General features: G+C 34.5%; 1 protein-coding gene across 1 annotated transcript; it reads right to left on the bottom strand.

Moving 5' to 3' along the window:
- Positions 1-8,369: 8,369 nt before the first annotated feature.
- On the bottom strand, positions 8,370-11,433 carry LOC132751034 (phospholipase A2-like; the record flags this gene model as incomplete). Its single annotated transcript, XM_060741132.1, has 4 exons — positions 8,370-8,646; positions 9,006-9,130; positions 10,019-10,142; positions 11,383-11,433. Coding segments are annotated over 4 exons (425 nt in total), but the record flags the coding sequence as incomplete, so codon positions are not given.
- Positions 11,434-12,210: the final 777 nt, after the last annotated feature.

A 12,210-nucleotide genomic window follows, 5' to 3' on the forward strand; every position in this document is an offset into this window, starting at 1 on the left:
GGCTTTAAAAATGATTTTAGGTAAGAAAGAACAATAAAAATGATTGGGTGTACATGTTCTCTAGCTTGAATGGTATTTAACGATGTTAACTGATTTTTATATATTTGCGTTACAATGACTTAGAAATCATGTACATTTGCCGAATATAACAAAATAAACAGAATGCGCAAATATATTTTGCGAAAATGTAATATAAAAGGAAAAAAATAGAAGAAGAAAGGAAAGAATCTTGTCTGTTGTTTTGCAAAAATGAAAGAAAAATACATTAATATTTATTGGGATTGTGCTGTTTTGATTTCAAAATCAAAAGCGTTTGCTTACTTTTATAAAATGCTGAACAGTCAAAATTATTTTCTTATTATTTTCTAAAGACAACTCTTTGTTACCAACTAAAAGTAGTTGGACATTTAAAGGATGAAATTGCCTTTATTCGTTTAAAAGATCAATTCTCTCATTTCGATATTTCGGACAAGAGCTGTCGGTAGGACAGCACGCTCGACTTTTCTAAGAGTTTGATAGTAAAAGAGCTTTGATAATGTTATTTTTTTTAAGTTCCCAAAAGGGCTAATTTTTTTTATAAATTCATGTTATAGGCCTTAGAGAGAGTCTAATTATACAGTATTGGCTTGACTATTCGGAAGGTAATGTCACAAGGGTGTTTTATTGAGTATAATAATACTAATTACCTATGAATACATAAATTTGACAGAAAAGGTACAAAGGCTTGTTATTAAGATGTTTTATCAAGTAAATTACTGATTTATTATTATGAATGCATAAATTTGTCCCAAAAAAGGCACAAACCCTTCAGTAGTTATTGAGATAACAGCTTACAAGCAAAACTTTACCACAAATTTCTAAGTTGAAAAAGGGAAGAAAAATCAGACTAAATGCAAGATAGAATTATGGATCTTTGTCAGTGACCTACAATTATGACCCTAAATGCATATGTGAAGTTTTAAATAAATATCTTTAATAGTTATTGAGATATGTAAAACTTGCACGTAAACATTGACCAAGAGACTAAGTAGAATCAGCCTTAATGCAAGATAGAGTTATGGAACTTGGTCAGTGACACAATTATGACCCTCCAATTATGACCCTAAGTGCATGTGTAAAGTTTCAAGTAAATATATTTGAAGACCTTTAACCAAAATTTCTAAGTTTCAAAGGGGCAAATAATTCTGCAAATATTGCAGGCAGAGTTATACAATTTTGCAAACTGATGTACATTGTTACTATAAAAAAGTATTTTAAATTTAAATTGAATATCTCAAGCAATAATTGAGATATTTGACTTTACAAAAAATCTTTAACCAAAATTTCTAAGTTCCAAAGGGGCATAATTCTGTCAATATTGTAGGCAGAGTTATCCAACTTGTCAATCTGATGTACCTTGTTACTATAAACAAGTATTGTAAGTTTCAATTGAATATCTCAAGCAATAATTGAGATATAATAAACTTTACAAAAAATCTTTAACCAAAATTTCTAAGTTAAAAAGGGGAATAATTCTGTCAATATTGTAGGCAGAGTTATCCAACTTGTCAATCTGATGTACCTTGTTACTATAAATAAGTATTGTAAGTTTCAACTGAATATCTCAAGCAATAATTGAGATATTTGACTTTACAAAAAACTTTAACCAAAATTTTTAAGTTAAAAAGGGGCATAATTCTGTCAATATTGTAGGCAGAGTTATCCAACTTGTCAATCTGATGTACCTTGTTACTATAAATAAGTATTGTAAGTTTCAATTGAATATCTCAAGTAATAATTGAGATATTTGACTTTACAAAAAACTTTAACCAACGCAGACGCCGACGCCGACGCTGACGCTGACGCCGACGCCGACGCCGGGGCGACTACAATAGCTCTCATATTCTTCGAATAGTCGAGCTAAAAATGGTTAACATCTTCTATCTCATAACCGCATGAACAATTTGCTTCCTGTGACAAATGATTGCAGAATAAGTGGAAATTTAAGTTGCTGCATGCATTTATCAGTCTGCAGTGTAAAACTAAGAGTTTTCTTTCACCTGTAAGGTACCATTTTGGAGTGTCTGTAGATTTAAAGGTTGATTTCTTTAATAGAGATTTAAAATGTTACAGATCTTGTTTCAGGTTGCAAGTTGTTCCATAGCATTACGGACGAAGGCACAAAAGAAGAAGAAAATATATGAGTCCGTCTGTTTAAAGTTGCAAAGTCTTCTGAGTTTCTAAGATTGTATGGTGTTGTATTATGAACTCTTTCTAGAAAAATATTTCTTGAATAATCATCCCCGGTTTGTGCCGGCAGAGCTACGGTGCTTTCCCGGTATCACCCCGGTCGTTCCCGGCAGAGCTAAGGATGATGCCGGAAAAGCTATACGTTCCCGGATCATCCCGGACCACCCCGGTGATATAAGTATTTTATTCCATCCGGGATCGAATGCCGGATGTTCCCGGATCATCCCAGATCATTCAGAACGTTGCCGGCAGAGTTACGGATGTACCCCGGTTGTTCCCGGTCGTACCCCGGTCGTTCCCGGATCATCCCGGACGTCTACCGGGGCTCTGCCGGGGTTCTGCGGGGATGAAAGTGAGACTGTAGCTACTGGGAGCTTAAGCTACAGTCTCACTTACATCCCCGCAGAACATCCGGCATTCGATCCCGGATGGAATAAAATACTTAATATCACCGGGGTGGTCCGGGACGATCCGGGAAGGTATAGCTTTACCGGCTTCATCCTTAGCTCTGCCGGGAACGACCGGGGTTATACCGGGAAAGCACCGTTGCTCTGCCGGCACAAACCGGGGATAATCCGGGGTTGAAGTTGGCAACTACAGGCCTGTTTCCATATTAAGCATTGTTTCTAAAATTTTTGAAAGGGTTGTTTATGATCAGATTTCTTCCTATCTTAAAGAAATGGACATATTATATAAATTTCAATCAGGATTTAGAGGTGGTTTTTCCACGGACACTTGTCTTACACATCTATCTGATTTCATTAGGCTACACATGGATAAAGGTAATCTTGTAGGCATGATTTTAATGGATCTTCAAAAAGCATTTGATACAGTGGACCATTCAATCCTTTTAATGAAATTAGAAGCCATTGGTCTTAGTACTGATGTATTACAATGGTTTAGGTCATATCTGTCTGATAGGCAACAACTTGTTGATGTATCTGGTACTTTTTCCTCACATGCAAGGGTTACTTGTGGTGTTCCCCAAGGGTCTATCTTGGGACCGTTATTGTTTTTAATTTATGTAAATGATATGCAGGCTGTTGTTAAAAATATACTTCTTCTTTATGCTGATGATTCTGCTATTCTTGTTACAGGTAAAAATAGGTCATCTATTGAAAAAGAACTGACAGATGAACTAAATTCTGTCAGTCAATGGTTAATTGACAATAAACTTTCCCTTCACTTAGGCAAAACAGAGACAATCTTATTTGGCTCTAAACATAGGTTAAAAACAGGTTCATCTCTTCATGTCAGTTGTAAAGGGACTGATATACAGTCAACTTCTAATGTCAAATATCTAGGTGCAACACTTGATCAGTCTCTCTGCGGTGAAGCAATGGCAAGTTCTATTATTAAAAAGGCCAATGCAAGGTTAAAGTTTCTGTATAGAAAACGTGATTATCTCACTTTTCACACTAAAAATCTTCTGGTTATGGCCCTCATCCAATGTCATTTTGATTATGCATGTTGTTTCTGGTTTCCTGGGGTTACTAAATACTGGAAGGATAAACTCCAAGTCACACAAAATAAATTGATAAGATTTGTTCTAAATCTTGGTTATATGTCACATATTGATAATGAACACTTTAAAATTTTAAATTGGCTACCTGTCCAGAAAAGAGTTGATCAAATCATTCTATGTAATGTTTTTAAAATAAAACATGCACTTGCCCCTGAATATATGGGAGAAAACTTTATTCCATTAGATTCTGTTCATACTTACAGGACCAGGTCAAGTGAAAGTGGTTGTTATATGCTACCTAAGGTCAAAGGTTTCGGATCAAAGTCTTTTGCTTACAATGGATGTGTATTGTGGAATAAACTACCCTCTTCTATTAGGATGGAATCAAAATTATACAATTTTAAATTATCTGTTAAAAAACATTTACTTAATGGGTAATTATCTCTTTTAAGGGTGTCTATCCTCTAGTCTTAATATTTATTATTTTTTTAATTTATTTTAATTTGAAAATTTTATGTATACTTTTGTCTTTCTTAAATTTAAAACTGTGATAAGTCATTTTCATGCCTCTCTTTGTCAAAACCATCAGTATATAAGGACCACAATGGAAATAAGAGATTTAGTTCTCTTTTTTGTGTTATCCTTGGTATGATGTTTTTGATATGGTGCATTTCTTTACATTGATATTTGTTTTTTATTGTTTTATCATGTATTGGATATGTTTTTACCATGTTATTTACTGAATACTGAAATAAATCTATCTATCTATCTATGATATAGCCGGTAGAGCTACGGCAGAGCTTCGGTAGAGCCCCGGTATATGCCGGCAGAGCCCCGGTAAATACAGGCAGAGCCCCGGAGGATAAAGGTAGAGCTACGGTTGATCCTGGAAGAGCCCCGGCAAAGCCCTGATCATTTCAAAAGAATAATGATAATTTGCGATGATTTTACTTGTTAGTATTTAAAGTCTTCCCATTTCCTTTCTATCCAGTATGGCATAAGGATTTTTCAGAAAATTATCATGAATTGGAACAATAGATATTATATTAAATAAAAATTATGTATCAATGTTATCATTTTCGGGCGTTTTCAATCCACCGGGGTTCTTCAGGGGCTCTGCCTGGATCGATCTGGGCTCTGCCTGGATCGATCTGGGCTCTGCCTGGGTCAACCGGGGCTCTTCCTGCGTCATCCGGGAACAACCGGGAAAGCACCGGAATGAACCGTAGCTTCACCTGGGCTCTGCCTGGATGATCCGGAGCGCATCCTGTGTGGTTAGTAGGGAACTATCGTAGTGCTGCCGGGGTAAGTGTGACCGCAACAATAATTTCATCCCGGATCGACCTGGATCATCCCGGTAACTGGTCCTGGGCTCTGCCGGGAGTAAGTGAGACCGAGGCTTAATGTTAGAAGGAACTGGTAACACGTCACTATGTAAACATATTAAACCAAAAGATATGAGTATAGGGTCTATAAGTGTAGATGTTGAGTTTGTTACTCTAGTTGGTGACGAAATAACATTTGTAAGATTTATAAAAGCATGATTTGTTTAAGAAAAGTATTGTCTATTAGTTGGTTCTCATTTATGCCACCTACAATTGCTATGTTTTCATATTTATCTAAAGCATTGTCAATCATTATTCCAAAATCATTCCAGAAAGCTACGGGTTTACTGGGAGCTCTATATACACAACAAAGTAAAAAGGAAATGTAAAACTAAACAAACAAAAAACAAATACGGAAGAAAAAAAAGAAACATACTATTACTTATTATTTCACAGAAATAATCACCATATTGAGACAACGTGTCGCACGTATCATTTGGGTCGCTACCTTTGAGGTCAATGTCACAGGATGACTTTGCAGCAAAATCGTGTCCGGTCCATAACTTCGTTATTTGAAGTTGCATTTTAAAACTATTTCACAGAAACTATCACCATATTGAGACGACGTGTTGCGCGCAAAATTTGACTATCTACCTTGAAGACCAAGGTCACAGCATGGCTTTGCAGCAAAATCGTGTCCGGTCCATAACTTCGTTATTTGAAGTCGGATTTTAAAACTATTTCACAAAAATTATCACCATATTGAGACGACGTGTTGCGCGCAACATTTGAATCGCTACCTTGAAGGCCAAGGTCACAGCATGACTTTGCAGCAAAATTGTGTCCGGTCCATAACTTCGTTATTTGAAGTCGGATTTTAAAACTATTTCACAGAAATAATCATCATATTGAGACGACGTGTTGCGCGCAACATTTGACTCGCTACCTTGAAGGCCAACGTCACAGCATGACTTTGTAGCAAAATCGTGTCCGGCCCATTACTTCGTTATTTGAAGTTGGATTTTAAAACTATTTCACAGAAATGATCACCATGTTGAGACAATGTGTCGCGAGCAACATTTGGGTTGCAACCTTGGAGGTTAAGGTCACATTTCGTGTCTGGCCACTAACTTTCATTTTTCAGTTAGATATATAGAACACTATGCACATGCTATCTATTGTGTAAATTGTTTCTTTGTTTACCTGTTTTACATTGGCCGAAAGCGAAACTGAAACTTGAAATTGTTTTATTTAATTAAACGCCTATTTCTATATACATATTCAATGGCGTTGTACAAAAGGATAATAAAAGTATGTACTTATAGATAAAAAATCACATATGCATGACAAATGAACTACAAAAAAAATAAGTAAAAGAAATCAGCCGTACTTTAAAAAAATAAGAATAGTTATTAAAAATAATGATAAAAAATATTTTAAAAGAACATAAAAATTAATGGTTCTTTTAGTAAAATTTTAAACACATTTCCACATCTCGATCAGTTTACAGCCCAATCACAATCTTAAAACAATGCGTAAAAATCTCTAAAATAGTAGGTTTTGACATTTTTCTTGAACATGTCCAAAGTCGAAGACTGTCTTATATACAGAGGCAATTTATTCTAGAGTGTTGGACCAACGATACTAAAAACTTCTGTCGTTAAATGATCTCTTTTTGTTAAAAGGGACAGCAAAACACAATAATCCATATTATCAACAGATCTGAGATTTGGTCTTTTTATGACAGGTTTGTGAAACAGTTCTGTTAGACAAACCGGAGCATTGCCTATGAAATAGTTAACATTGTACATTGTATCTTAAAATTGATTCTAGCTTTAATTGGTAACCAAGTCAGTTAAAAAAAAGAGTCTTTGGAGCTATCTTATTTACCGCGTTGCAAAACAAGTTTTGCGCACATATTCTGTATACGCTGTAATTTCTGTAACTCCCTTTCTGAAATGCCAAACAACATAGCGTTGCAATAATCCAAATGTTAGATTACAAGCAACAATACTAGGATTTTTGTAGCGTCCTGAGTCAGATATTTGCGAATGCTCTTTATTCTCAAATAATTTAACATGGCAGTTCTACACTTGGTCTAAACATGTGTTGAGAATCTTACGCCTTCGTCTAAGTAGGCACCTAAGTATCTTATGACACTGATATTTTGAATTTTATCTCCGGAGATATCAAGTTCTTTAATTGAACATTTACCAAGTTGGTCTTTACTACCAAACATAATGAATTCTGTCTTAGTGGTGTTCATTTTGATTTGATTGGCATTCATCCAGTCATTGATGATTACAGCATGGATGATTAAGGCGAAATAAAGTATTTGTATTGTATTGTAAATATTTTTTGTATTGGCAGCATTTAATTAGTTGTTCCCTGTTGAACAAACTGTACAGTTATTTCATGAATGTATATGGAAAACTTTGCTCCGACGTATCAGGGATGACATACGGAACTTTTGCCAGACGCTGAAGACCGAGGTCAACAGTTCAAAATGTCATCCGTGATACCGTGAAAAACAGTTTTGACTGTTCCACAAACACCCATGAAAAATAACTGTTTTATAACCTAATACTTTGCAATTAAACTATAATATACATGCTAACTAATAAAATAATAACATTTTTTATGTACGACTGTGTTGACTGTAAAGTGTACTTTGCACAATGCCAATACAATATCACTGAAAAACGTTGGCACTGATTCCTACAGAGGTTTGATTTTCTGATCTGTGTTTTCCAAATAAAGAGTATGTTCTGGTTTGTTCTATAAAAAAACAACACTATACCGACGTTTGCTTACCGAATATTTGCTAAAGGCATAAACGGAAGTACCCATTGACAAGGGTGTAACATTTAAAAATATTGAGCGGTTAACAGTTCATTCCATCATTGCGCATGCACAGGTTGTCAGAGGTTCAATAAAACAGTTGTGAATAAAGAAAAAGTATTTATAGCAGGCGTGAGGTCACAACATATTATTTGCCCATTTTTTTATTTTATGACACAACTTTTCAAATCTTATATAAGTTTCAAAGATTTTTAGTGTTTTTCTTAAATCTTAAACGTGTGAAAATTTAAATGCAAAAATCCCGAATTAAGACGACACAACTTTAACGGTTATTACATATATCAAACAAAAACAGTGTGTTTGGGATTTCGAACTTAAATTTACAGAGGATTTGATTTTTCCATGAAAATATATTACACCAATATTTATTTATTTACATGGTTTTATGCGATTATAATTCTATGAATTTTATACTTTACGTCAAAAAGATTGTTCAGATGTTTAGGTGTTTTATAATTTCTGGTGTTATTTGAAGAAATATGAAAAAGTGCTGAATAACCATGAAACATTAAGCAGTCTACAAAGTTTAATATAAGATGATATTCAGATTAATTTCTCGCAATGACATTATCCCTTATATATTACAGTATAACGTTGTTAAAAACAAGAGGAAGAAAACTGTAGTTAAGATCTTTTATTGTCATCCCATTATATTTAATCGTCTTTTCAGAGCTGGATTATATTCATTGTCGTACTTGGCAAAACATTCAGCACAGAGTCTGTCACAGTCGCATAGCCCTTGTGCACATCGTGTATTAGTTGGAGCTGCAATGAAAGGAAGTTAAAATATCATAACAGTTTATTTGATGACACGCCAGTTTCTGTTACTACTCTGCTTTAGGAATAAAAGAAATAACACGTTTCCTGTACACTATATTATGTTTTCTGTACACTATATCATGTTTCCGGTACACTATATCATGTTTCTCGTACTCCTGTTTCATGCACACTATAGTTTTATGTACACTATATCCTGCTATTTACATTATATCCTTTTTCCTGTACAATATATCCTATTTCGTATACTATATCCTGTTTCTGTATACTATTTTATTTGTGCTCACTTAATCAACCGTGGTCTTAGAAAACGATTGTTACATTTAATTATGTTGATTAACGCTTACCGCACTGGATGTGACCGTCTTGCATGTACCAACTGTATGGCAATATATAATAAGAGAAGTAAAAGAACGGAAGACAATGAAATCTGTTCGTTGTTGAAAGACATTTGTCGTGGGCGCTGCAACATCTGTAATGAATAAACATATTTTTTTTCTTGAAACATTTATCTTTAATCAACTATATAGTTTAAAATTTCAGCAGCGTATCGACTTGTGTTCGTGTTTTTATAAAAGGATATGAATATACTATAATATATAGAGGATATTGAATGAGTGTAAGTTCAATACCGAATTTATTGCACGAGTTGAATAAAAGTATATTATGCGAGCCTCTGGCGAGCATAATATTATTTTGTATCATAGTTTGGGTACCTTTCTGTTGAAAAAGTGTCAGAGTTAAATCGTATACATATACATGCACAGTGCGGTAACTAGAGTGCGGGTATCAGTTACCCGCACTCCAGATAATTGCCCGTGGATTGGTTCCATTTTTTGTCCGGGGTTTACATATTGTGACGGCAGAGAAAGGGAAAGGGGCAAACTATCATATTCAAATGCTCGTTTCATTGGTTAATTTTTTTCCGGGGTTTCATATTTGACAACAGGGAAACGTGCTGTCATGTTTGACTATGATCAAAGAGAAAGAACACCAAAACACTCGCAATCTGATTTATACTCGGGGCTACGCCCCCTCGTACAAATCAGATAGCCCTCGTGTTTCGGTGCTCTTTCTATTTACTTATTCAACGAGTTTTTTGCAATAAATTCAGGTTTAATGAACTTATACGAATTTAATATTCTATTTATCACATACCAATCTAAAGACCGTTTAAAGTTGAAATAAGAAGTCATTTTTCATTGACGCGCCTATAGATAACGCTAACATTTAGCGCGTCTTTACACTATGTTTTGTATAACGCTAATGACGTCACGTCAAAATATATGCACGGCCGTGCAATACCATATTTATGGAGTCGCAAAATCGGCACGGGTGTGTGATAAATATATATATCAACCTGTCTATGTTGTCCATTTCTCTTCCACTGCCAAACATACCACAATAGTTTCCATACCCGTTGAATGACAGTGGGGGTATTCGTGACGTTTTCTTAATCATGTTTCCAAACTGTATAACCATTCCTTTACAACATAAATAATCAACGATAGTCATTAAACATAATAGAACAAAACGAAATCTTTGTAGATTTGAGCTCTTTGCTCCTCGTCTTTTTAAAAACATGTACAATAAATTATAATTTCAAAAGTCAAATCAGTTAAACTATCATTTACATAAATAAATACAGAGTTGAGTTTTATATAAAAGAAATAAAAATAATTATGTAAGAGAATATGATGTTTTGATATACCATTTTGTTGGATCTTGCAGCACAAGTTATTTTATTTGAAACATATATTTTTAGCTGATACTAACAACGCTAGTATGTCCATTCTTATATCAATACTGATATCTCAATACTAATATATCAATACTAATATATATCTCGCTATATAACGTTTCTTAATCCATTTATACTAAGGACTTACATCCCCAAATAAAAACTTGATCTTAGAGTGGCGGCGTAGACGAGTGGTTAACGCATCGGAATTGCTAACCGCGCGGATTCTACTGACCGCGTAGGTTCAAACCCTGTTAGGGGCAAGCCTTTGGTTTCTTGAGCAAGAAACTTTACGTTCATTGCTTGGTACTGGCTGGTACCAGGAACGGATTCGAGTATGTTTCAATAAACTTATAGCTTCCAAAACAATCAAACTAAAATGAATTTGTCTTCACTAAACTAAACTAAACTAATCTCATCTTCAATATCATGATAATTACACATTTCACATATTTTATTAAATCTTCCAATTATAGCTTCCTGTTTAATTTCGTTCGTAACGTCTAAAATTTCTGATATGAGGTCAAGATATTTTGTTTTAAACAGAACTCAAGAGTCTGTAATATAGAATATGTCTGTATAAATCTTTGAAAAACATCTAATGTATCTGCAAGTAAATATAATCATTAAAGACACTAATCTAAATCATAATTACATAATTTCAACATTTTAAATCAGAAATGAAACACTCCTGGAAACTGTTCCCATTTCTTCATTTTTTGGTTTTAGTAAAAACTATTTTAAATTTTCTTGAAATACCAAGTGCATCGCGCCTTTACTTAGACACCACGCTTTTTAAAAACAGAGCAAATTTTAAGATATTCTTCTTTGCCAGATTTTGTTTGATAGCGATATTGTGTGCTTTTTATTTTCTCTCTAGAAATTTCTATGATTTTCGTATATCTATTTTTTCCAATCACATATACGTACTGAATGGTTCGAAACAATTTATTTATAAATTTAATAAATCAATTAATTTTTACCATTGTTTAATCCAACTGTCAACAAACAAAATGGAGTGCTGCGACTGATTTCTGTAAATATAAAACATGGGGTTTATAATTGTAATTGTACTTTCGTACAACATGCTTTTCTACATTATTTGTTATTTTTATCTTTCTTGCATATTAAATAGGATTATCTACCGTTTACACCGGTGCCAGAAAACCCTGTTTACCCCCCCCCCCCCCCATTGTTACACAAGTCGAACGAAGTCATTGCCGCGCGCCTTTTATGAATGGCTTGCGTTCTAAGGATGACGTCATTTCAGCCGAAATGATGGTCTGTACCGGCAGCCAGTGTAAGAGTCCTATATTCTTGCATATCAGACAGGATTATCTACCGTTTACACCGGTGCTAGAAAAACCTGTCAGTCACCACCCATGTAAGACAAGTCGCGTGTTTTAAATGACGTCATTTAATTAGCAACAACATTTTAACAGAATATCAGTCTGGTTTCCGCCAGGGCAACTCAACTATTAACCAACTATCAGTCATTTATAATTCTTTTTGTGAAGCAATAGGAAAATGGAAAGCGGAAAGTAGAACCGTATATTTGTGCATATAAGCAAAGCTTTTGATCGGGTTTGGCACAAAGGACTCATTACTAAATTGTCATCTGTTGGAATTCGTAGAGATTTATTTCTTTGGTTACAAAGCTACTTATTACAAAAAGGCAGCGAAAAGAGTCGCTGTCTAAGGATCATCATCTTTTCTTCTTTACGTCAGGGCTGGTGTTCCTCAAGGATCTCGGTCCACTTGCTTTTCCCTTACATTTATTTTAAACGACATTGTTAAAACGGGCCAAAATC

The sequence above is a fragment of the Ruditapes philippinarum genome, unplaced genomic scaffold (genome assembly GCF_026571515.1).
Source record: "Ruditapes philippinarum isolate M1 unplaced genomic scaffold, ASM2657151v2 ctg2387_1_1_1_1, whole genome shotgun sequence".
Classification (NCBI taxonomy): domain Eukaryota; kingdom Metazoa; phylum Mollusca; class Bivalvia; order Venerida; family Veneridae; genus Ruditapes; species Ruditapes philippinarum.